This window comes from Pleurodeles waltl, chromosome 5, assembly GCF_031143425.1.
Source record: "Pleurodeles waltl isolate 20211129_DDA chromosome 5, aPleWal1.hap1.20221129, whole genome shotgun sequence".
Taxonomy (NCBI): Eukaryota; Metazoa; Chordata; class Amphibia; order Caudata; family Salamandridae; genus Pleurodeles; species Pleurodeles waltl.
Window position 1 is genome coordinate 635063758 of NC_090444.1, and position 26976 is coordinate 635090733.

A 26976-nucleotide genomic window follows, 5' to 3' on the forward strand; every position below is an offset into this window, starting at 1 on the left:
GCTCACCGTGAACCACAGGTAGGGTCTATGGGTAGGCAGGACGGGGATGTGTAAATAAGTGTCCTTCAAGTCTAACACTACCAAACAGTCTCCTGTATCCTGGGCATACAACACTTGGGAGAATGTGAGCATTTAGAATTTCTCCTTCTTCAGGAAGAGGTTGAGAAGATGCAGATCTAGGATAGGAGGGAGTCCTCTGCCCTTTTTGTTCACCAGAAAGTAGCAACCATGATCTGGCCAGTGGGGGAAGTGATGGTGTATCCTGCCTTCAATGGGGTGCCCGTGATGGTGCACTAAAAGGGCTTGGAGGCAGGAGCTGCTGCTGGGGTGGTGGTTTGACCTGAACACTGGCTGCCTAACCCACGTGGTCATTGGGACCTGTGCCTTTGACCACAAAAAGGCTGGGAAGCATGTTGGCTGTGGTGGCTGAGAGGGTATAAGTATGGCTGGAGAGACTTTCCTTAGAAACAAAAGAAACTGAAGGCAGATTGAGGTGGTAGAGGGGCCATATACAACCCCAAAGACCTGACTGTACCTCTGCTGTCCCTAAAGCATGCTAGTTCTGAATCCACCTTGTCTCCAAATAGGCGAGAGCCATCAAAGGGCAGGTCCAAGAGGGAAGCTTGGACAACCCCTGAAAAAACAGATGTTCTTAGCCAGGTGTGACACTGCGAGGCCACCAACCAAGGAATCTTTCTGTCTAATCAGTCAGTCATCCACATCTGATTTTGCTGCATCTCTGACAGAGAATGCCCTAGGACTCCTCTGGAACCATAGGCAGCACTTGTGCAACTGAATCCCAAAGAATATGGGAATAACAGCCCCATAGGCATGAAGTGTTTACCGATCACAGTGCCAGACTGGTGGAAGAGACCATTCTCTTACCGAAGGTGTTCAACCTATTAGATTCCCAATCTGGTGGAGTGGTAGGGAACACTCCAGGGTGAATGTGGTATGAGGAGGCTTGGACTACCAAGTTGTCGGGTGGGGTGCTTGGTAAGGAGACTAGGATCCCCAGGAATCAGGCAGTGGCAGCAGGCAATCGTCTGATTCACAGGAGCCCTGTACAGGGCTTGGACCAGGCCCCAAGTAGGACATCTGTAAGGGCTTCATTAAATGTGTGTAAAGGCTCTGAGGGGGGAAAACTCCCAGCTGAAGTGCCTTATCAAAAAATGTGTTTTGTTTGCCACTGAGGACAGGTCAAGGTCCAGGACCTGAGCTGCCCTGCGCACCACCATAGCAAAATAGACTTTATACTCCATAGTCACAGAGTGCGACACACAGTGTCAGGTAGGTGTCTAATCCACTGGCCTCACCCAGGTCTTCATACCAGTATCCTTCTCAACTGGATCTTTTCCGTAGAAGTCCATAAACCCCATCCAGATGTCTCTCTCTCAAGGCCTACCCATTTAATAAGGCACTGGCTCCACTCCAGGGAGGATGTCCTCAGTTGGACGATGGCAGTCTAGCTCTATGTCGGAATCAGGTATGACAATGAGGATGGCGTTGCCTATGGATGTCAGTGGTTCCAGGGTTGTCGACACTGGAGCAGGCACCGAAGAAGGTCTCAGTCTCACTGACGGCTCCACTCTGGATCCACCAAGGGATGCATGTGGCCTGAGTGCGCTGAGGGCGACCCTACCAGTGTGGTTCCAGTAGGGGCCTTGCCCACACCTGTGGCATCAAAAGCAGTCCAGAGGGGCTGGGTTGGCCACAAATGAGGCGTATCGCCTCATAAATCTCCTGTAACTGGATGTGGGTTACTCTGGCTCTGAGAAAATCAGGAAAGTGCGGAGCAGACACTGGCTCAGAGTACTAATGCTCCCTCATCTTTTCGGATGACTTTAACATACAAGGCGAAGTCAAAGAGTGTTTGACTTCTTCAGGTTCTTATGCTTGTGGGAAGACTTTGAATTTGATGAAGAATTCTGAGAGTTGAGAGGGGTTCTGCAAATGGTTCCAGGAACTCCCACAGAAATCGGAGTTCAATGACGTCAGGTGGCAAGTAGCTTGAGCAATCTCTCCCTCAACATCTTCAGGTGCATAGCGCGGCACTCCTTAAGTGGTGTCCCAGCTGCAGGCACAAAAAACATACAAGTGGGTGTCTGTCACCAACATTTGTCAGTGACAGGCTCCACATGGTTTGAAACCCACTGGTTTCTTAGGTAACATCCTCACGCCAGAAGAAAAATCTCAGTAAAAGGTTGTCAAAAAGCTGAAAAAGGCCAGTCAAAAGGTGACTAAGAGGTAGTGGCATGGAAAGGAAAGAACTGCCGTCAGCACACCAAGGTGATGCCTATATAGATACTGCACTCATCACTTCCAGTGCAGATGATGCAGACCTGAACGATGCCACCTACTGGCATACTGCTAAAAAATCTTCTGGATCCAGCCTGACGCTTGGGGTTCACCGACACCCCACTGAATTATGTTTCACTCTATCACAGCAATCTCACAATATTGGCAGGCTATTTCAGGGTTAAAATTGTTGGAAAGAATTCATTTATTGATGAAGGACATCAGCTCTCAGAGCCATAATGCATTTCTGTAGTTATAGTTAGGATTCTTAGAGAAAGGAATTCTTAGTTTTTTGACCCTTAATAACTATGCGTCTGGTTGACAAATCTCCACAAACCATTGCAGACCTATTTGTTTTTCCACATTGGTAGACAATACAAAGATTGTTCAAGGGGATGCAAAGCAAAAAGGGGGTTCCTAGAATGCCTTTCTTCGCCAATGCATTTTTCATAAAATTTAATCTCATGTGTAGCGGCCAAAAAGCAAAAGGCCAGTGGATTTCCATGAAATTTGCAAGGATTATAGATTATCGTGTGCAGATGATCCTTTTTGGCACTACCAGTAAGTAGGTTAAGTATTTTCAAAATTGTAAGGCATTTTAACTTAGTGATATTTGTGACAACTGCAGTTTTGCAAAATTTCGTGAAAGTACCACAGTACATGCAGAAAACAAGGTATTATGGTGGTCATTATGACATTGTCGGTGAGTGGTAAAGTGGCAGTAATACCACCAACACGCTGGCAGTAATTAAATTCTGAATGTGATGAGAATTGCAATAGACAGCAAATGTACCACACAATCCGCCAGGGCGTTCACACCACACACAATGGCGGTAGCCATCAACAGCCAGGCAGAAGACAAGGTAACACCCTCCATATAATGACACAGCACACTGCCACAATTTCTGGGGTGGTACTAATGCCATCAAAAGCCTGTCGGAAACACATCACAGAAGCCTAAAGACTCACCCACAGAGACACAGAGAAGCTCAATGCCGCCATGGAACTGGAACTTCAAGTCTTCCTGATGCTCTTCTACGCCATGCTCCATCTGGAACACCAATGCTGACAAAGATGACGACAGTGAGTACAGCCACCTAGCACACAAGGGAGGGAGGGAGGAAAAGGAGAGTGACACACAAACGCATGACACACACCATTCACACACACACACCATACACACAGCTAGTTGCAGACGGATGCCAATGGCACACGACACACAACATAATAATACAAGGACTAGAGGTCATCAGTAGTGAAAATGTAAATGCAAGGCAAAAGTCACCATATGAACCAATTTTAGAGCACAGACACATAAACAATTGCCCAGAAAGGGCCACTGCCCAGTCCAAAGTCCATAAGGCCCACATGGCCACAGGGCACAGTCCAAGCCCCAACTTGATCCTGACTAACTATGCACAAAACAGGGGCAACATCACGGAAGTGGACAAGCACCTCAGGGGGAAGGCCAGTGGGGGGCACCTCAGCTGAAGTCGGGAACTTGCCCACAGGTTCAGTAGGGGGCTCCATGCCCATTTCCCAATGCTGGGGAGTGCAAGGACACAGTCTCTGAGGTGGGGAACTTGCCTACTGATCTTGGTGGGGGCTCCATGCCTATTTCCCAATTCTGGGGAGTGCAAGGTCATAGTGTCTGAGGTGGGGAACTTGCCCACTGTTTCTGGAGGGGGATCCATGCCTATTTCCCAATGCTGGGCAGTGCAAAGTCACAGTCTCTGTGGTGGGGAACTTGCCCACTGGTTTTGGAGGGGGCTCCAGGCCCATTTCCCAATGCTGGGAAGTGCAAGGTCAAAGTCTCTAAGGTGGGAACTTGCCCACTGCTTCTGGAGGGGGCTCCATGCCCATTTCCCAATGCTGGTGAGTGCCATGTCACAGTCTCTGAGGTGGGGAATTTACCCACTGGTTCTGGAGGGGGCTCCATGCCCATTTCCCAATGCTGGGGAGTGCACAATCTCTGAGGTTGGGAACTTGCCCACTGTTCCTGGAGGAAGCTCCTTGTACAGCAGTCCCTGGAGGGTGGTCTACATGCCCTCTGCTGGAGGTGAGGGCTGCTGTGTCCCAGCTGGAGGTGAGGGCTTCTTGCCTGTCATTGGTGGTTGAATGGAAACCTTTTCTTGCATTGGTGGTTGAGTGGGAACATTTTCTTGCATTGGTGGTTGAGTGGGAACCTTTTCTTGCATTGGTGGTTGAGTGGGAACCTTTTCTAGCATTGGTGGTTGAGTGGGAACCTTACCCCTCCTGGCTGGTGGAGTGGGATCCTTCCCTTTCCTGGTTGGTGGAGTGGGATCCTTCCCTTTCCGGGCTGGTGTAGTGGGATCCTTCCCTTTCCTGGCTGGTGGAGTGGGACCCTTCACTGTCTTGCCTCCACGACTAGGAGGTGCCTCCACTGTCCCCATGGACTGTTTGACTGAGGTGCTGGGCTGGGACATTGGGACCCTGTTCTTAGGGACAGGGCGGGAGGGGGAGGGAAGAGATCATGAAGTGCAAGGAAAAACGTCTTAGGGGCATTGGGTTGGGATGTGGGAGGAGGGATGGGAGTGAAGGTTGAAGGAAGGGGTGGTTGGAGGAGTACGTCTGCTGGACTTGGAGGGCATTCGCAATGGTTGACTGCCCTACAGAGATGGATCTCAGGAGGTCAATGGCCTCCTCACTCAGGGCAGCAGGGCTCACTGGGGCAGGGCCTGAGGTGCCTGGGGCGAGGGAGATGGCCGCCCTCGTGGATGAATGGGCATGGGCAACTTCGTGAGGGGCTATTGGGAGGTTGGTGCTGGTACAGGGGTGGTGGCTGTACCTGCAGCTGGGGTGGTCACAGAGGTGTCTGCCACCACCAGGGAGCTTCCATTGGAGGAGGTATCTTAGTCAGTGTTGTCACCTCCTGTCTCCGCCGTGGTGCTCCCCTCGCCCTTCGTCCCACTGGTTCCCTCGGCGTCAGTGGACTCTGCCTCCTGTGTCCTGTGGGATGCAGCTCCCTCGGTCGCCGGTGCTCCTGCTCCTCCACCAGATGATGCTAATGCACACATGAACAGGATGACAGAAGGAGAAAGGGGGAGGGAGAGAAAGGGAGAACTGGGTCAATTACAGTACCAACACCACAGTTGGCCTACACAATACTGTCACACAGGGATCAGGAATGAGCACTATACATTGCACTGGCATTCAATTGGCTAGATACCACAGAAAGATGAGGGCCAGCCGCTGCTAAGTGCACCCCACCTGGGGCGCACAAAGCCCTGGCTGATATAGAATGCAACCGAGCTAGGTTACCTGCATTTGCTATAAACCCATTACCCTTGAGCTGGATCACGCTGCAAACTCTGATCTGGCATAAAGAGGCACCCACTAACTCACACCCACCACCCGGATCCCATGCCACCTACCAATTATTGTTGTAACGCCCACTGTACTCACCCCCTTGTGGCTGCTGTGATGCAGAAAATGGCGGTCACGTCTGCGGTGATGTACACCGCCATCGTCGGCACTGATCCCCATTGGCCACTGTCCCCTATATAGCCCCATATTAGCCAATATAGGATTGCACGGCGGTGCAAAACCGCCTTTTGCCATGATGGCCAACGTCGACGGAGTTACCTCACTTCCACCTGTCCCTAGATACAGGACAGGCAGTCGCCATTTCTTGGTGGTGGACTACATACAGATCTTCCATAACTGCACATACATTGCCATTCCCATCAGTCCCATCACATTAATGGTGTATGCACACTGAGGTGGTGCTTCCATTGTTCAAATTAGGATGGCCTACTCAATTTTGTGTCCTTTAGATACCCACCACTGCGGATGAATAGAAGGAGGAGACAAACCCCAGTGTACAGAGCTCTTGTTGACTTGGCTACACTGGAGGACAGGCACATTATACTTACCTATAGACTGGACAGGGCCACAATCACAGAGCTGTGTGCCCAATTTGAGCCTGACCTGATATCAGCTATCCATCATTCCACTGGGATCCCCCTCTCTTGTGCAGGCTCTATCAGTGCTCCATTTCCTGGCAACTGGGTCATTCCAAGTGACAGTGGGCTTGGCAGCAGGAATGTCACAGCCAATGTTCTCTATTGTGCTGGCAAGGGTATTGTCTGCCTTGGTGAAACACATGTGCTGCTACATTTCTTTCCCCTAGGTGGAAGATTTGGACACTGTGAAGGCTGGATTATATGCAATGGGACATATACCCAATATTGTTGGGGCAATTGACAGTACACAAATTGCGTTTGTCCCCCCGCCAGAATGATCAGGTGATAAGGAATCATAAGAGTTTCCACTCACTGAATGTGCAAACGGTGTTCCTGGCGGACCAGTACATCTCCCACGTTACTGCCAAGTATCCTGGGTTGGTGCATGACGCCTTCGTTCTGAGAAATAGCAGCATCCCAAATGTGATGGCCCAACTACGCAGGCACAGGTGAGCCTGAGTCCCCATCCATTGTATGTCAGTGTATGCCTTCAAGTGTTATCACCATAGGATTGTGTAAGGCTTGTCCCTCACTATTTGCAGGTGACTCTGGCTACCCAAACCTATCGTGGCTCCTCACCCCTGTGAGGAATGCCAGGACAGGGGCTGAGAACCGTTATAATGATGCACATGGGCGAACCAGAGGAATAATCGAAAGGACCTTCGGCCTCCTGAAGGCCAGGTTCAGATGCCTTCATCTGACAGATGGATCCCTGTGCTACTCACCCGAGAAGGTCTGCCAGATAGTAGTGGCATGCTGCATGTTGCACAACCTGGACCTCAGACAACATGTGCCTTTTCTGCAGGAGGAGGGGACTGGAGATGCGTCTGTGGCAGCAGTAGACCCTGAGGACAGTGAGGATGAGGAGGCAGAGCATGAGGATGTGGACAACAGAACATCATGTAAACATCAATACTTCCAATGACACACAGGTGAGACAGTGCAACTACTGACTATTCATGTTTTCTGTGTGGCTGTAGCATGAAGGCATTCGCGTCCTTTGCATCTCAACTTACTGTCACCTATGGCTTGTCCTTTTCCAGATGTTGGTTATATGACAACAGTATCCTGATGTGTTTACTGCAGACAGCAACGGGTCATTATTTGTATGCTATCACAGTGTTCTGATCATTTGCACTAGATGTGACTGTTCCCATAAATGCACATTTTCAACACATAAAACGGTGTCACTCAAATTGTGTTCAAGGGTGTTTATTGTAGTGCAAATAATTGACTGTAACGTGCAATGGAATGGGGTGATGGTAGAGGAAAGTCCAGAGTATTGTTTCAGTCTGTTTTTAGCCACAGGTCCAGTGTCCAAGGGACCATGGGAATGGGAGCAAAGGTAGTTCAAAGTGGACAAAGTGACAGGGTGGGACACAAGGGGGACAATCAGGAGAGTCTCATTTCTTGGCGGTGGTCTTGGTCTTGGCAAGCATCTCTGGCTTCTGTCTGGGTCGCAGGGAACGTTTGCGGGGTGGTTCGCCTTCTGCAGGAGGAGGGGTGATGGTGGCCTGTAGGTCCTGTGGAGGGGCCTCCTGCCCACTAGCTGCAGTGTAAGCGGAGTGCTGGTCAATAGACTGGCTAGCAATAGGGGCCCGCTGCTGTGCTGACCATTCCCTCATGATGTTGGCCATGTCTGCCAGCAGCCCTACTACGGAGATCATGGTGCTGTTGAGAGCCTACAAGTCCTCCCTAATCTCCAGATGGTGTTTCTCCTGCAGCCACTTGTTCTCCTGCATGTTGTTAAGGATCTGGCCCATCGTATCCTGAGATTGTTGATAGGCCCCCAGGACATTGGTGAGTGCCTCCTGGAGAGTTTGTTCCCTGGGCCTGTCCTCCCCCTGGCGCACAGCGGTCCTCCCAGTGTCCCTGTTGCTCTGTGCCTGTTTTCCCTGAACTGCCTCTGACACCAGGTCTCTGATTGTCTTGGGTGTGAGGTGTGGACTGGTGTCCCTGTACGGGTGAGCACACTGTTGATTGGCGTGTCCTGGGGACAGAGGTGTGGGGACATTGGGTGGGTGCTGTGGTGGTGGATTCTGTTTGTGAGGCTCTGTGGTTGACTGGAAGTGGGCTGGGGTGAGCGACTGACCAGTGGTCCCTGATGGGCCAGGTAGTTCATCCAGATCCTATAGCTCTGAGTTACTGTCATCACTGGGGTCATCTTCTGTTGGGGGACTGGTTAGTCATGACACCTCCTCTCTACTGAGATTGCCTTGGCACCTGTGGGGATGTAAGTGATGTATTATGCTTCATCTCTGTGACATATTGTACATCTCTAGCTTCCCCTCTATCGTTTCTGTTGCCCTGCCACCTTTGTTTGTGTATGGTGTTCTATTGTGGGATTGTAAGTTCTCCATACTGTGCATGCCTTTGTGATGGGTGTCCATGCAGGGCTGGGAGGGCTGTCCATGCATTGGTATGGCATGCAGGGCTTGGCATTAGGGTTAGTCATATGTGTAGGTGCAATGTGTGGGATGGAGTTGAGTGATGGGAGTGAGGATGAGGGGCTGTGATGGCATGCAGGTATGAGGGGTGATAAGCAATGTTCCCTGCATGATGCCTTTGCCTACCGCGCACACACATTTGGAAAGCGCACACATTTCAAAAGCAAGCAGCGCGAAAATATGCTCTCTTTCCATCAGAGCAGGACCAGAGGATAAATCACTGTTAATAAGGTTTGTGGTTTTTCAGGGCCTCAGAGTTACAGCAGGTCACGGAGTTTAGCTTTATCTGGCTGGAGGGCACCAGGCAGCCTTAAGGGCAATATATCATGCTTATCAGCAGGCTGGCTGGTTTATACAGCTCGCTTGCTAGATAAAATGTTAAAGTGGAAACACAGAATACTAAGGCAGCATAATCCTGAAGCCATCTCAGGCCTTTTCAATCCCGCCTTTCCCATATGTATCTTTTATTCGCAGTAAATGCTTGAGTAAGAAAAATAAGCTCTGGCCCTCAAAAATAAGTGCCAGTGCAGAACAACAAGTAAAACGTTTCTCTTTAAATCAGTGCCATCTTCTTTATGGGAATTCATTTGAAAGTGCAAACATCAGGATGGTGGCCAGCTGTCCCTGGGGATCACGAATTGCGACAAGTCTTCTTAGTATTCATTATAATAAAGTTCCCCGATCTTCATATGCTGCAATATTGTGGATGATGGTCTACATTTTGCTGGGCTAGTATAGGATGCTTATTGGCAGTTCTGTGAAAAAACACCATACCAGAAAACTAAAACAAGATTTAAAGAAATATCAAATGTTGCGCTTTCAGTGATTTTTGGAGTGCTGGTGATTCCTAGTTTGTTAAAAAGACAAAACTTTCTTTTCTTTGAACAGTGTAGTAAGGGAAATTTTCAGCACAAGACCAAATGAAATGGAAATGAAGGATTGCATGGTAAGCAAAAGAACAAGGAAAAGAGGATAACGGAGTTGGTGATGATAAAATTAGAGTTACAGACAAATCCCTGTAATTAACAAAAACACTAAAGGAGGACCCTCTTCAGAATACAAGCTGACAAAGGCCCTCATTCGGACCTTGGCGGGCGGCGGAGTCCGCCCGCCAAAGTCCCGCTGTCAAAATACCGTACCGCGGTCGCAAGACCGCGGCGGGTATTTTGACTTTTCCCCTGGGCTGGCGGGCGGCCGCCGAAAGGCCGCCCGCCAGCCCAGGGGAAAACGACCTTCCCACCATGAAGCCGGCTCGTAATCGAGCCGGCGGAGTGGGAAGGTGCGACGGGTGCTACTGCACCCGTCGCGTATTTCACTGTCTGCTATGCAGACAGTGAAATACTAGCGGGGCCCTCTTACGGGGGCCCCGCGACAACCCCTACCGCCATCCTGTTCCTGGCGGGCGAACCGCCAGGAACAGGATGGCGGTAGGGGGTGTCAGAATCCCCCATGGCGGCGCAGCGAGCTGCGCCGCCATGGGGGATTCAAATGGGCAACGGAAAACCGGCGGGAGACCGCCGGTTTTCCATTTCTGACCGCGGCCAAAGCACGCGGTCAGAATGCCCAAGGGAGCACCGCCGGCCTGTCGGCGGTGCTCCCGCCCCCGTTGGCCCTGGCGGTGCAACACCGCCAGGGTCATAATGAGGGCCAAAGTGTTTAAAAATGTAATGGCATTTGACGTTATGTGTGGTCATCTAGAATATGATGCCACTTCTGCTATCCCAATCTGGAAAAGTCATCATAAGGAGAAGCGGATGATGTCTCTCCATTCTTACAATGTCACTCATGCTTTATTTCCCTGGTTGTGTTTTACCTCTTCTGCTTGTAATAACTTGTACACAGTTGTTAAGATGGCACAGCAATTGTTTACTTTCTTAAAGACGCTGGCGCCCTCAAGCCTTGGACCATATGATTTAAAGACTATAAATAACAGGTCATGTACTGGGGGTGGGCCACCAGGTCACAAAACTGCCTCAATCCCCTATTACATGGAGCAGTGTTTATAAAAATATCCCTTTTTTGCTTTAGTGGTAAAAGAAAGCAACAGAGAGGCAAATGCCAAAGATCTTGGTAGTTATGCGCTGTGCTCGCGTGAATGGTCAATTTCTTGGCGCACATATCCCTGGCTGCAGCTCACAGACACCTTACACTGCCGCACACAGTGGAAAAAAATTTGAGGGAACATTGGTGATAAGTAGTAAATATTGACTCACCAGTGTCCAGTCCTCGGCAACTGAGTCCCTCAGGATGCAGTAATGCCAAGAATTGGTCCTCCCATGCTGGGGGAGGAGGTGGGAGTCCACCGCCAGTCCTATGGATGGCGAGCTGGTGCCTTGCTGCCATAGAATGTACCTTCCCCTGTAGGTCGTTCCACCTCTTCCTGATGTCATTCCTTGTTCTTGGATGCTGTCCCATGGCATTCACCCTGTCCATGATTCTCCGCCATAGCTCCATCTTTTGGCAATGGATATTTGCTGTACCGGTGCTCCAAACAGCTGTGGCTGTACCCTCACTATTTCCTCCACCATGACCCGCAACTCCTCATCTGTGAAACAGGGGTGCCTTGTGGGGACATGGGTGTTGTGTGGTGTCTGTAAGTGTGTGGGTGTTGGGTAGTGTGGTTAGGTGTGTGAAGTGGGGTGTGTGAGGGATGTGTGGGTGTACTTGGTGTGTGTGTCTGGGTATTGCGGTGGTCTTGGTGTCAGTCTGGTGGAAATAATTTGTATTTGTGAAGGGTTGTGGGTAATGTGTGTGTGTGTTTTATAGTGCTGTGGGTGGGTGTGTGTGGTGTGTGTATGAGTGTCAGGTGTGTGTATTTGGTATTGGCCAATGTTGTGTAGTTTAGCCTTTGGTTGGCCATTCTGAGCGTACCGGTGTGTACCGCTAATGGTTTACTGCCATTGAATGTCCGCTGTGGTTATTTGTGGGTCATGATGTGGTGGGCTATGTTCTGTTGGCGTAATGGTGTGGGTGTTGGTTTCACCACTTCAGCATTGACCTTTGGGCCGGCGGATTTGTGTCTGTGGCAGCATTCTATCAGACTGGTGTGTGTGTTTCATAATATAGAGAACGGATATCCACCACTGTGGTGGTATGTTGGAGGCCGTCATTGCGGCGGTAAGTGGGATTTACCGCCAGTGTCAAAATGAGGGCCTATGTGATTGGCTAATGACTAGCTTTTCAAAAGCTAAAGGCAGTCATGTTGTCTTAAGTACATTTTGGCTGTGTTCTTAGGTTAAGGCCTTAGATATAAGCAAATATTAAGTTTTACATTTTTCTCTATCTATTACCACTTTAGTGTGAATCTATATGGAAAATTATTGATAAGTTTCTATATATTTGACAAAAATGGTATAGCTATAATATCTAGGAAGTACTGCAGTACTTAAAAACATTTGAAAAATTAATATGTAAAATAAATAAAAATACACAGTACTACACTACATTTCAGAAATGCAGTGTACTACTGTGTATTTTCAATTTCTTACATACCTTAATCTTTACACAAAAGTCTATGGACAACTGTGGTAATACCTACAAATTTCCGCACAACTTAAAATATTTAAAAATAAAAAATATTTTGTTAATAAACTATACACTGTACTACACTATTTTTGTACTACAGTGTATTTATAATGTATTCTATATATATTTTATTTTTCCTGTAATTACAATGGTACTTTGTAGGTACTAGTGCGTACACCATTAAAAAAATATATAGAAACATGGAAATAAATTTCAATATCTATTACCACTTCAATAAAGTGGTACTAGGTAGGGAACATCAGTAAAACCTACTACTTACCTATTTCTCAGGCCCTAATTCAGGACCGAGCCAAATTGTGCTAAGAACTACATTGATGCCTTTTATGTTTATAAAGACAGCCATTAGCATACCATATACCGCCTTCTCATAGGCATGTACTGCGGTACACGGAGCAGTTACTGCGTTATACCTCAGCACAATATATAGCTAAAGCCCTCATTATGAGTTTGGGGGTCCATGGATCCCCAAACTCACAGTGGTGGTTTGACAACCAGATTATGATCCTGGCAGTCGGACCGCCAGGAGACAACCCCCTCCGCCAGGATCAGGGATCCTGACAGGTTGGTGGCGGTCAAAGTTGTGGTCAGCCACAGTGTTGCTGAATTCAGCACCACTATGCTGATCTCAACTTCACCTTCTGCCAGCCTTTTCATGGCAGGGTTCCCGCCATGAAAAGGCTTTCCAACACCATATTGTTGGCAGTGCAGGGGCCGCAACCAACACCCTCGGAATGCGCACTGTCTGCAATGCAGACACCAAACTCCTCTTTAGGTCACTCTATGCCACTCCACTCTACGTCACTCCACTGTATGCTATTCAACTCTATGCCACTCCATTCTTTGTCACTCCACTATATGCCACTCCAGCTAATCCGCTGTATGCCACTCCACTCTACCCCACTCTACCCTACCTAATTCCACTCTACACCACTCCACTGAGCGCTATCACACTTTACACCACTCTATTCTCGACACTCCAGTCTGTGCCCTCCACTGTACACCCCCACTGTATGCCATTCCACTGTATGCTATTTTACTGTATGCAACTCTACTCTACACCCCTTCCCTCTATGCTGTTCCACTCTGTGCACTCCACTCTACTCCACTGTATTGAACACTATTCCTGGTATGCCACTCCACTCTATGCCACTCCACTCTATGCCAATCCACTGTACCCCACTCCACGCCAATCCACTCTATGCTATTCTACTCCACACAACTCCACTCTATGCCTCTCCACTGTGCACTATTCTGTGCTACAAAGCATGTATAGAACACATAACTACTCAGGGGCACCCTAGCAGTGATAGTTCTAGGATGGCCATGAGTAGCTAGAGAAATCTAGACTCACCAAAGAAATCTAGAGGGCGCTGCTCTGGAAAAGCCATGACCGTTTGAGGGGTGGGAGGGGAGCCCAAGCAGATTTGCCTGCACAGGTTCATAAGAGAACTATGATTTTTACTGAGGATCATTAGCTCAGTTTTATCTTTATTTTTTTTAAGGCAAGAACCTTCATCCATCTGGCAACTTTTTCAAGGCAGGGGCCTAAGGAGTATGAGAGGGGATCTTGGTTATGAGTAAGAGAGAAGACCAATTGTGTATAGGCTGTGTATGAGATTATTGAGATCCCAAATACATTGACGATGTCTGCAATTGGCCTCATATACAAATTAAAAAGTGTGGGGCTCCGTGACGAGACCTGGGATACTTCACATTTTATTGAGAAAATGTATGTTGTATCAGCACCATCAAAGACCTAGGAAGACCTGTCCCCGTGAAAGGACTTAAGCCTAGTGAGGACTAGTCCTGAAATTCCAGCACTTTGATTTTTGTCAACTAAAATGTCATGGTTTACAGTGTTGAAAGCTGCACTATGATTGAGGAGGATAATGGCTGCCATGGCTCCTCAGTCTACCACTGCCAGGAAGGCAGTCTCCGTGCCATGATAAGGTCAAAATATTGTCTGAGTGGGCTGAGGGAAAATTGTAATACTCTATATTCAGATAAGATTAAATTCATATGTTTTTCCAGCACTTAACCCAGGCAGGAGAGACAATGGTCTATACTTTCCTTGGTCAAGAGGGTCCAAATTTGCCTTTTTCAATGGTGCTTTTACCATGGTATGTTTCCACGCCATCAGAACAAATCCTACAGTTAAGGGAAAGGTTTGTATTTCTTGCAGGGTGGGGTTTATCTGATCTTCTGCTTTAACTAGAATACGTGGGGGGTGAATCAATTGGTGATCCTGACTTGACTTTATTCAAGATATCAGAGAGTCTTTCTAATGTTAGAGTAGGAAACTCAGCAAGTGTAATGGTATTGGTGGCATGCCTATCCCCATTATAACTAGAATTGGCACTTCAATAGGCTGTTGAAATGTTTGGATTTTATTCTGAAAACATCTTGCCAGGTCACACACCCCTCAGATGAAGGGGGAGAGGTATTAGAGTAGGAGAGCTATTAGAAAAGGGCTCTAAAAGCTTTTTCCCAGTCCAAAACATTTTGCAAGAAGAATTAGAAGGACAATTTGTTTTTCCTTGAAATACGCTACTTGTGCCTTTTTAATTTCAAAGCGGTAGAGTCTAATGGTGTTTTGATATTTTTGTTTACTAGTCTCCCCATAGTCTCTTTTTCATATCCTTTCTGCTTTTTTGCATTATTGCTTTAGTTTTCAGAGGTTTCAGCTATACCAGGGTGCAGATTTGTCTTTAGCATGCCTGGTATGATTTTTTGATCACTTGATCGATTGTCAATTTCATCTACTGAGAGGTTTTCCCATTTGCTACTGTAGGATCTATGCCCAGATTAGGTCTGGTATTAGGTCCAGATTAGGTCTGGTGCACTATTCACTCTCTTTCACTCCACTCTACCCCACTCCACTCTATGCCACTTCACTCTGCATTACTCCATGTGTGCCCTTTTATTGTTTGCCACTCTACTGTATGCTACTCTAGTCCACACTCATCCACTCTGTGCCACTGCATGTGTGCCATTCCAATCTATGCTATTCTGCTGTATGTCACTCCACTCTAGGCCACTTCACTGTACACTATTTCACTTTATGGCACTCCACCGTATGCAAGTCCACTAAACCCCACTCTACTGTATGTTATTTCACTCTACCCTACTCCACTGTACGTCACTGCACTCTAGGACACTCAACGATATGCCACTCCACTGTACATTAATCCACTCAATGCTATTCCTCTCTATGCTACTCCACTGTACAGCACTCCACTTTATGCTATTCCACTACATAGCACTCCTCTGTACACCACTCCACTCTACACTATATAAGTGTACGCACCTCCACTCTGCACCACTCCACTATTCACCACTCCAGTGAACAACACAACACTACGCCACCACACTCAACAACACTGTACGTCACAATACTCTACGATATGAGACAACACTGTATGACACTGCACTTTATGCCAGTCCATTCTATGACACTTAAGTCTATTCCACTATATGAACCTCTACTCTACTGTATTACACCGTACACCGCTCCAAAGTTACGAACTGTACTCCAATCTATAATTCGCCTCTGTAGAACTCTACTCCAGTCTGTCATTATTCAACACTAGTCCATTCTATGCCACCCTACCAGACTCTACTACACTCTACGACACTCTATGCAACTCCCTTTAGGTCTTTCCCCCAGACTTTACTCCACTCTACTCTACAGGCCCGATGTACAAAGAAATATGGTGGTGACTTCCTAATTACGAATATTTGCAATTTGCAATTAGGAAATTGCAAACAGCGAAGTCCTAATGTGTCTCGGTCACATTTAGTGATACCTAGGTGGTCGCAAATTAACCTACCTCATCAATATTCATGAGGTAGGTCGCAATATGCAACCCATTGGGAATCACAAAAAATCACAGGGTTGGTGACCTGCTGAGGTCAGCAGACCACCATGTCTGTGATTGCTTTTTAAATGAAGCACATTTTAAAAAAATTCAACCTGTTTTCCTTAAAGGAAAATGGAACGCGTTCCAAAACGAAAACTGAAAAGTTTATTTTCATTTTTTAAGAATAGGCAGTGGTCCATGGGACCACTGTCTACTCTTAAGAATGTTTCCACCCACATTCACAAAGGTGAAGGGGACCCAATCCCATTTGCAACTGGGTTACCACCAACTTGAAGTTGGTGGTAAACTGCAAATGTTTTGCAGCAGCATTTTGGTTGCAAAACATTCAAACATCCCACTGAGAGTCACTATTAGGAAGGGCCACACTAAGCACGCCAATTCCTAATACTGAATCACAAACCTACTTTGTGATTTGGTAATAGGTAACCAAATCACAAAATAGGGTTTGTATATCCCAAAATGTTTTTTAGCTGTTGCAATTAGTGCCTTTCACTAATTGGACGATTTGCAACCGCTAAAAACCTTTGTACCTCTGATCCTATAGCACACTACTCAGCTCCACTCCATTATTCCACTCTGTGCCACTCCACTCAACAACAGTGTATTCCAGTTGACTCTAGAACACTCAATGCCACTCTGCATGTACCTCATTCTACCACATTCTACTCCACTCTACCTCTCTCTGTTCTCTACTCTACTCCACTCCACTCTGCTACAGTTTCCCTCACTCTATTATACAACATACTACTCCATGGTTCGACACACTACTCCACTCTATAACACTTTATTCCACTCTCTCTTAATCCACTACACTGTACTCTACTCCATGGCACTGCAGTATATGAGATGTCACTCCACGATCTGAGACTTTAGTCCACTTTAGAATATGCCACTCCACTCGACTACTGTCCGACAGTTTACCCCACTCTGCTCCATTGTATGACACTCAAATGTTCGCACTCCGCTCTATACTCTACCATGTAAAAGTGCACTCTACAACACTCTACTACTGTCTTTGTCACTCTGTGAAACTTTACTACACTGTTTTACACTGTTTTCCCCTATACTCCACTGTACAATACTCCACTCTTTGCCAATTTACAACACTACTCAACTCTATGCCACTCTACGACACTCTATTCCCCTTTAAGATACACTATGGCCCACATTTTAACTTTGGCGATAAGTACAGACTACTGCCACTGTGATGGCGGCCAAAAGACCATAGCCACAGCTAACATCTGTCTGCCATAATATGCCCACAGCCTGATTTCTGCCACAAGAAGGGCCGAAATGAGGCTGTGCCCATGCTGGCGGACAGTGTTAAGGTGGCGCTGCTACCACCATATAACGGCCTGGCGGTGTTCTGCTGGCGGTCGCTGCTGGCGGTAGCAGTGCCCCGTCCTGTCCCCTGCCGGAAGACCCCCTAGATTTAGGTAAGTCGAGAAAACGATGGCAGTAGGCAGGGTCATAGTCCTACCGGCGGAACAGTACCAGCTGCCGGGTTGGAGATTTTTATCTCCAGCCTGGCGGCTGCTACCGGCATGGCGGTCGGTGAGATTTTTATCTCCAGCCTGGCGGCTGCTACCGGCATGGCGGTCGGTGAGGTACATTGGTGGGTTGGCTTCAGTCAACCAGCCAATGTCATAATGTGACAGTATGTACCGCCAACCCGATGGTGGTATTAAGGCACATTTCCATCGACCACCGGGGTCATAATGACCCCCTATGTATCTTCCTCTATGCCACTCCACCACACTGTACTCCACTGTACTCTAGGACATACTACTTTACTCTAGTCCACTCTACTCCATTACTCAACTGTATGTCACACCACTCTATGTGACTCTGTGCCACTCAACTCTACAACACTATACCACAACAGTCTAAAACACTCTGTGACACTGTACTGTACACCACTCCACTCTACCCCACTCTATGCCACTTGACTGTACTCTACTTTACGACACTTTTCAACACGCTACAACACACCACTCCTCTCCACTGTACCATACAGCACTCCATTCTGTGAGACTTTACTACACTGTGTGATGTGCTAGGCCACTCTAATCCACTCCACTCCATGTCACGTTACTATACAAAATAACATTCCACTGTATTACAGTGTAATACACTGAATTCTATGCAACTCCACTGAATTCCACTCCTCTCTACTCCGCTGCACTATCCTTTAGCCCACTCTATCCCATTGTTCGACACTCCACTCTACTTTGGTCCATTGTTCACCTCCCTAATGTACTAAATGCAACTCCACTCTACAAGACTGTACTACACTCTACACTATTATACTCCACCCTATACCCATTCACTGTACACCGCTGTACTACACTGTATGATACAATAGCTCATACCACCCCACTCCTCTCTATGACACGTCACTGCACTAAATGACACAGCACTCCACTCTATGACATTCTCCTGCACTGTATAATACTGTACCACAGTATGACACACCACTCTATGACGCTCCAATATACAGCACTTTACTGTACAATACTTTCTGCCACTTACTGGACGACAATCTACTCCACAACACTCAATTGTACCACTCTTTACTGAGCAGTACTCCACTGTATGCCACTAATTGTACAACACTCTTAACCACTCTATGCCACTGTACAGCACTATACTCAACAACACTCCACTCCACAACACTAAGCTTCACAACACTGCAGTCGGCAATACTCCATTGTAGAACCCTCAGCTTACTGTACGACACGTGACTCCACTGTACACCATACCACTTCACTATATAATACTTTACTCAACTATACACACTCCACTCCACTCTGCTGCACTTCACTGTATTCCACTCTACAACACTAGAGTCAGAGGGCCAGATGTACGAAAAAAGTGATTTGCTTTTTCCTAACACCAAATTTGTCCATTTCGCTATTAGGAAATTGTAACCTGAGATGTACTACAGTGTGTTTCACATTGTTAGCGATTCCTTCATGGGTTACAAGGGATCTGCCTCATCAATATTCATGAGGCAGGTCGCAATTTGCGACCCATTGGGAATGGCCTACACTTACAGGGATGGTGGCCTGCTAGGATCAGCAGACCACCATGACTGTGACTGCTTTTTAAACAAAGCAGTTTTTTTTAAACTGCAGTTTGTTTTCCTGGAAGGAAAACAGGATGCCTTTCAAAAATAAAATTAAAAGTTTTCTTTTAATTTTTTAAGAGTGAACAGTGATCTGTGGGCTGGACTGTTCCCATGTGAACAGGATCAAGGCTGATTTGCATATGGCTGGGTCCAAACTGGGGTGTCGTGGTGAGCAAAATAATGATGGACTAAACCCAGATCTGTGACTGGGGGTGAGTGGTTGAAAAATTTCAACACTCCGTCAATCATTTTATTTTGTTTTGTGATGTTGCTTTGTGTGCCCTAAGTGGCAGGGGTATGACCAGACGTGTGTCCCTTGCTCACTGTGCCACTGGATTCAAGCTAGCCTGGCTGATGAAGGGTGATACCCAGAAGCCAGTCCCAGGATGCTTGTTTCCTGTTTAGGGAGCATCTGGCCTATTAGTTCGGGCTGGACTGTTCCCATGCTTACAGGATCAAGACTGATTTGCATATGGCTGGGTCCAAACTAGGGTGATGTGGTGAGCAAAATATCGATGGATTAAACCCAGATCTGTGACTGGGGGTGAGTGTTTAAAAAGTTTCAACAGTCCTTCCATCATTTTATTTTGTTTTGTGATGTTGCTTTGTGCGCCCTAAGTGGCAGGGGCAGGCCCAGACCTGGGTCCCTTGCTCACTGCGCCACTGGATTCAAGCTAGCCTGGCTGATGAAGGGTGAGACCCAGAAACTGGTCAGAGGATGCTTGTTTTCTGTCCAGGGAGGACCTGGCCTAGCAGTTCGGGCTGGACTGTTCCCATGTGAGCAGGATCAAGACTGATTTGCATATGGCTGGGTCCAAACTGGGGTGACGTTCGGAGCAAAATAACAATGGATTAAACCCAGATCTGTGACTGGGGGTGAGTGTTTGAAAAGTTTTAACACTCCCTCCATCATTTTATTTTGTTTTGTGAGGTTGTTTTGTCTTGCAATATGCTCATCATGTTTGTCAGGGGTACTTTATTCCATATAATACATGGTCACACTATTACCATTCCCACAAACCACTTAAAGCCTTCCATATAGAAAATAGAGCATATTTGCAAACAAGAAGAATGAAAACAGAATCTCTAGTGAATAATTGAACACATCAAGAAAGCTGTTAGATATTTATTGCAGAAAGGAATTAAAATAATTTTAACACAAGTCAGTTTAAAAAAAAGAAAAAAGGCATAGTAGTTCAGAATGTATATAAATATGCAGAAAGGCACTAACAAAAATAAACATGTGGCCATAAATATCTCTGTTCTGCTTGTCACTGTACAGCTAGTAAAACAGAGCAGAAGAAAGAAAAGTAACATTTTGTTTTCTTCCTTGAACAGCTGCTTTAATTATGCTCCGTGCCATGACCTGCCTTTCCTCTCTGCTGCTGATTCTGGCAGCAGGCACTGTGACTTCAGAACTCAACTGTAATAAAGTATTACAGTTGAGGTCTGATATAACTTCTTTATAATAGGCAACTGGGTATGTCACATGTCTCCTGTTGTATATGAGAGATAATACCCCCTGCTGTACATTGTAAGGATAATGCAAGTTACAGAGGAGTTCCAAACCATATAGAAGTATGACACCTATGGGAATATTTAAACAATTAAACAGCTCCACATAATCAAACCAATAAATTATGCTAGATTTACAGTTGTTTCTTTAAAGATGGTAAGGGTAATGCCGTACAAACTCTCCTGTATAAGATTATTTACAACATTTGTATTTCCATTGGTTTTAGTAAAGGTGAGATTATGAGCATTGCATTTGGTGTGCTGATAATGCGTCAATTAAAAAACGTAATTTAAACAACAAAAAGAAAAATGAAGCTAAAATGTAATAATATGAAATGTTTTAACACAGGTACATTGACCCCTAGAACTGCGGTAGTCTGTTTTAATATTTTTTTTAATGGAAAAAGTGCACAATATTTATTTTTATTGTAATAATATTTTTCCCAAATATTCCTATTGCTTTCTATGTGGAGATCCTTGTCCCATTGTTAGAAAAGTTCCACAAACAACAGGAAAGTTGCAAATAGAAACTTTACCATTGTAAAGTTGGCCCTAAGAGTCGCAATACCCTAATTTGAGGGGTGGAAACTCGAAAGTCTACATCAAAGTAGAGATTTCTGCATGGAAATAGTGAATTCCATCCATGAGATCCCTACATAGGTGTATGTGTAGCTCTGCATGTGTGGAAATTTACTGTAATCCTAACTTTGTGAATAGACCCTTGCATGTGCCTTCCAGCAGTGCTACAAAACCATTAAACAAAAAGAAACAGTATAGGTGAGTATTGCTATTTTATCATGTACTAGCTCTAAGAAATGACAAAACATGCATTATTTTAATATGAATAACAACATTAAAAATCAAAATTAAAATTGAACATTCACTGTTGCCAGGAGGATTTAACAATGCTTATTTCTTCACAGGAATTCAAGATGGCTCTACTGCTTCTCAGGATTTGGCTAGGTTTCATGTGCCTTCTGCACATGGGACCTCACTATACAAGAAGCCAGGATATGTTCTTTGGCCTGAACAACTACACAGAATACATAGTTGGCAACATGAGCATGATTATCACTGTGCCACATGGTGGAGATAAGCTGCCAAGTGAAATACCGAACCGAGACGCTGGATGCTGGAACACAGATTCTTACACCTGCCAGTTTACTCACAGTTGTCCTGCAGGATCGCAGAAAGACTCAGTTAAGTGTAAGGTTTCGACGTTGCAAGACAAGTATACCTTGAACGTGGCTTTAAATCTCGCTGAGGAAATCTGCGCTCTCACTGGTGGATACTGCCCTCATATTGTGATAAATCATCTAGGAAGATCCAAATTGGATGCCAACAGGGAAAAGGAAGAGGCTACTTTTGGGGTACCCCAAGCAGAGCTAGCATGGGAGGAGTTTACAGATTTTATAAATGTGTCAAAATCCCAGGTGGGAAGGGGGCTTCTGGTGGATATTCATGGCCAGGTCCATCCTGAACAGTGGATAGAGCTGGGATACACCCTGTCCAAAGCAAGTCTTGATTCTGGAAAATTTACTGCAGCTCAATCATCCATTCACCGACTCGCACAGGATTACAGTGATGTCTCCTTTGAAACACTTCTTAGGGGAGAAAGAAGCCTAGGAAACTTTATTGAAGAGCAGAATGGTATTAACAATTACATTTGTGTTCCTTCTCCCAAAAACCCTGGCCCCAATGGTGGAAACTATTTTGCAGGGGGTTATATCACCGAAACATTTGGCTCTAAGAAGTCAGGTTTGGTGGACGCTATCCAGATCGAGCTGCCCCGGTGGATAAGGGAAAACAATGAGCGTCCCAGATTTTGCAAGGCTTTAGCAAAGGCCATGATGACTTTTTGGCAAACAAACTACTGCAACCAAACTGAATCCAAATTGGTAGGATGTTGAAGAGAGTGGGAATGAATCACTACAGCCTTGTGAGAAGTAGTACATTTCAGCAGACTTGTCAATGATATTAAAAATTGTTAACTGGTAGTCAAAGTGTCTCTACTGTATATATTTGGGAAATAGCTAAAATGACAATTGCAAGTGATTTTTTGTCAGATTCAGATTAGAAACTATGGCCCCAGACTCTACTGAAAGCTTATAAAACTGGTTATTTTCAGAAAACAAAGTCATTGTGATGAACGTTATTGGCAATTTCAGCTAACTCTCTATGAGGAAATTAACAGCCTGATTTAGAGTTTGGCAGAAGGTGTTAGTACCATCGCCATGGTGGAGTACTGTACTCTCATCATGGTGCGGGTACTCAACACAGCTAATTTAGGGATTCTCGCCAGCCCAGCAGATAAGCTCTTGTATTTACAGAAATCTCTGTCAAGGCTCTTCCTGTAAATGCATTGAAAGGGTGCCATGCTGCTCTATGAATATGACGGCGCCAAACTGCACACATTCATTCTCCTTTTTTTTCCCAAAACGAAATCCAAAAGCAGGATTTTGTTTTAAAAAAAATAAAACAAAACACTGACTTACTCATCATGGGAATTTTCTCCCGTGGTGTGGGGGTACTTTCGCATACTGCCATGCGGGGCCACTCTAAATCGGGTGTGCTCACACATGGCTAATGGCAGTGGAGACGGAATAGTCTCAGTCATCTACATACTGAAGATCCGCTCATCTTTATATCAGGTGGGTGACCTTCAGTATGGCAGAAATGGTACTCCATTACCTTTGTGATAGAGTACCCTCCCTACTGAACTCTAAATCGGGCTCTAAGCCTGCTATGTACTCATCAATTTCTCTTTTATTAAACATGAAGATGTTAAAAACATACAGATCTAATTTGTAATTAAATGGTAAGTAGCAATGCAAAAGCAATAAGACACCTTGGTGTAATGGGTTCAGAGCTTTTATCACATCTTGAAGTAGAAAGAATGTTGTGTCAGGTTTCTAAACGTGGGTGAATACGGCTTTAGTAAAGCCAATAGCCAGTTGAAAGATTTATTTAGGACAAGTGTACTGATAAGTAGTGCTTTGCAACTCAAAGTAGTGCAAATGGCAGCACCAATCAAATTTCCACCACAAAATGTATATTTTATTCTCTAAGATTGAGGCATGTATTTTGAGAACTAAATACTCCAAGAAACAGAAATAACTAGTATTGCATAAAAGATCGGGCAAAATATATATATTCCAGCTCTAGTCATTCTAGTGAGCTAGAAATCCTTATAATTCAGTCGGGGGAATACAATCTCTAATATCACTTTAAAAACTATAGTCTAATTCAAGACAGTATCATTCCATGTGTACAATGATTGCATTCAATAGAGTTTTACATGTGTAGTATCTCATGTTGACTTAAATGGAGGCTTTGAATAGATCCTACAGTAAAAAGACATATGGCCTGTTGTATAATATCTACCTTGTGAGGTATAACTAGTGTGCATTTCACAGCTATACTAAGTCAGACCCCAAAGAATCAAGGAAAAAAGATTAGAGGGGAGAACATTTGCAAGGAAAGGGGTCTGGCACTGGAGTAACTTCCCTATGTATTTGACATTAGTGTTGAATCAATTTTATTTCTGTAAAGCTAGAAAGACAATGGTATTTAGCAACCGTTCAGCCACTCAGAACTCCAAAATTTATAAAACTCCTCCTTCACTGTCCAGCTATCTTTCTGGTTTCCACCAGTATCCCAATAATACATAATGAATGATCCCTGGTGGATGCAAGCACTTGGTAGAGGCTCATTATAACATTACAGAGCATTGGTTAGAGAGGTGACAATGGAATCACAGATAGTCATAAAATATGTTATGGTGGTAAGGAAATGCAACTGTTCTGTGTGATCACCCCTCTTTTGTGGCCTTATGCAGTTGGATTTTGGAGTCTGTTCACTGGGAACCTGATAACCAGGCCCCAGTGTATGTGCTGTGACCGCTAAAACCTGTCAAATTAGTTAGAAATTCTAATTGGCACATCTCACCTCAATTAAAACTCCCTAGTTTAGGACCCTGCAAGTTAGAAATCACTAGTGGGCTGCAGCACCTATCGTGACACCACTAAAATGATAAGTCAAAGCATGCCCTCAATCGTGCCCCTACGGCCTGAGTGCCAGTTCAAAACAACAAATTCGACCTGGCAAAATAAACTTTTTGCAAGGCTGAATCCTTCCTTTTTTAATCCTATAACCATGCCTAAACCTTCTTTTTGAATACTTATAAATCACCCTAAATGAGGCCCTAACTGCCCAGTAAGCAGTACAGGGTGCATGGTATTTAAAAAGAAGAATATGTGTACATTCGTTATACATCTCCTGACAGTGAAAAATCTTCAAAGTCATTTTGTTTTCACTCTGGCACAGCTAGCTGAGTTATGTTATAATGCATAGCTTCAGTTTGGAAATAGATAGAACCACGATTCAAGGGCTCACAATAGTAATTTAAAATCCAATTGAATGGTCATGTTGGATTTCAAATTACTATTTTGAAAATGCCTCTTTTAGGAGATTGGCCTTTTTCTGCCTAAAGTCTCTAGTAGCCTTTTTCAGCCTTGTCACCTGGCAGCCTGCTGGTCCCCTCCAAGGAGGTGGGAATAGCTTCCAGGAAAGCGAACCAAAGGGCCTTGTCTTGGGGGAGGTGTGACTTTCTACTGATAGGATGGCCTAGAGGATGTGCCCACCAACTCCACAAACTTCAAAGGGACATCCTCTGTCACAGGCAGATGTAGCTCACATCTAGGCCTGCCCAGCCATTTCTCTAATAGCCAGAGTGGCACCAAACCCAGTGAAAGGGACCTGTTACAGAACTCGTTTTCAGGAGGAAGTTCCTCATTTTCCTTGACACACCTCACGGGGTGTGCCCAGAGCTCTGACCATGGCACGTTTTGCCATGTTGTTTTGCCATGTTGTGTTTTGGCAGAGCAGGGCACTGTGAGATTTTCTAGGACCAAACCACCAGAAATTATGTAAAAGGAAGTAGAGGTGCCCCTAAGACACGTTTCTCTATTGGCCAGGGAGTTTCCCCCACTCACAAGCTAGTGCCAAGCATAAACGTTACACACTTGGGTACCTTCTTCAGAACACCTCTGGAAGACAGAAAAAGTACTGCAGCTGTGGAACGTGTGGAAAGAAACCCTAAGGGCTGGATCTTCTTCCCAAGTTTACCTGGGATAAAACAGTGGCTTGCAATGACTAGATAGGTGGTCTCCTATTCAGCTTCAGAAACACAAAGCTGCAAGAAGCCCAAATCTCTTCTGATCCCAGCTGACCAATTCTATCTGGATTTGCCCTGGACCCTGTTGGTGGCTTTTGGGAGATTCACTCCCAAGTTGTGCTCAAAAGATCCTGGACACTTGGCTGGTACTCTTTTTCCCCAAAATTGCAACACTGGACACTAAGAAACTTTTTCTGAACTTTAACACTGGACACTAAGAAACTTTTTCTGAACTTTCTGTGAAAAGACGAGGGGCTACCTCCTGGCTGCTGCTGAGCAGCTGCCATGGAACTGCTGGTCGGAGTCAACTCGCTGTTTTGCCCTGCTGAAAGGATCCTGATTTCTAGAAAGGTTTGTACGTCTGAACGTAGAGGGTTTCACTGTAACCAAAGCCGAGCAGCAATCCTACATCAACGATGCCTTCCTGGGCTCTGGGTTTAGACTTTGCTCACTTAGAGTTTTCCAGCCATCGAAATCAAGAGCCTCAAATTTTCCACTGGAAGTTAGGCCCCCACCAAGGCCCTATGATTTAAACAGACACCATCAACAAGAGCCTATTCAAAGCCAGCTGGCAACCAGACCTACGGATAACCTCATTGACGAGGACATTTCTCCAGGAAAATTACTAAGTTAGAATGCAAACTTTCCACGGGGACTAACCTGGTGCCTGTATCCAACCTGCACTCCATTGTGGTCAACCTTATCTTTTGATTTAGACCCAGTCTAGCACAACCAGATACCAGCAGTTAGTGATTTGTGATTTTTGGTGCTAGAAACATGTACAATTAAAAAAAAATATTTCTGTGGTTTTCTACATCAAATTCTTCTCATTTTGGTATCCATTTGCTCATTAAAAATCAGGTTAGATGTGTAAATTGGAGTGGGATTTGTATTGTGTTGTGTTTTCTACTTTTTAACTGTTTTAGCACTGATAGATGCTTTACACATTTAATTTCATTTAAGACTGTCTGCTCTGTGCTACAGCTGCCCAGGTGAG

General features: G+C 45.6%; 1 protein-coding gene across 1 annotated transcript in view; it reads left to right on the forward strand.

Annotated features, from left to right (window-relative positions):
- Positions 1-22800, forward strand: part of LOC138295893 (uncharacterized) — an 83166-nt gene extending 60366 nt beyond the window's left edge. The window contains exon 2 of the mRNA XM_069234504.1: positions 21727-22800. Coding sequence (XP_069090605.1) covers positions 21736-22713 — 978 coding nt within the window. The 5' untranslated portion in view covers positions 21727-21735 and the 3' untranslated portion in view covers positions 22714-22800. The remainder of the gene's footprint in view (positions 1-21726) is intronic.
- The last annotated feature ends 4176 nt before the right edge of the window (positions 22801-26976 follow it).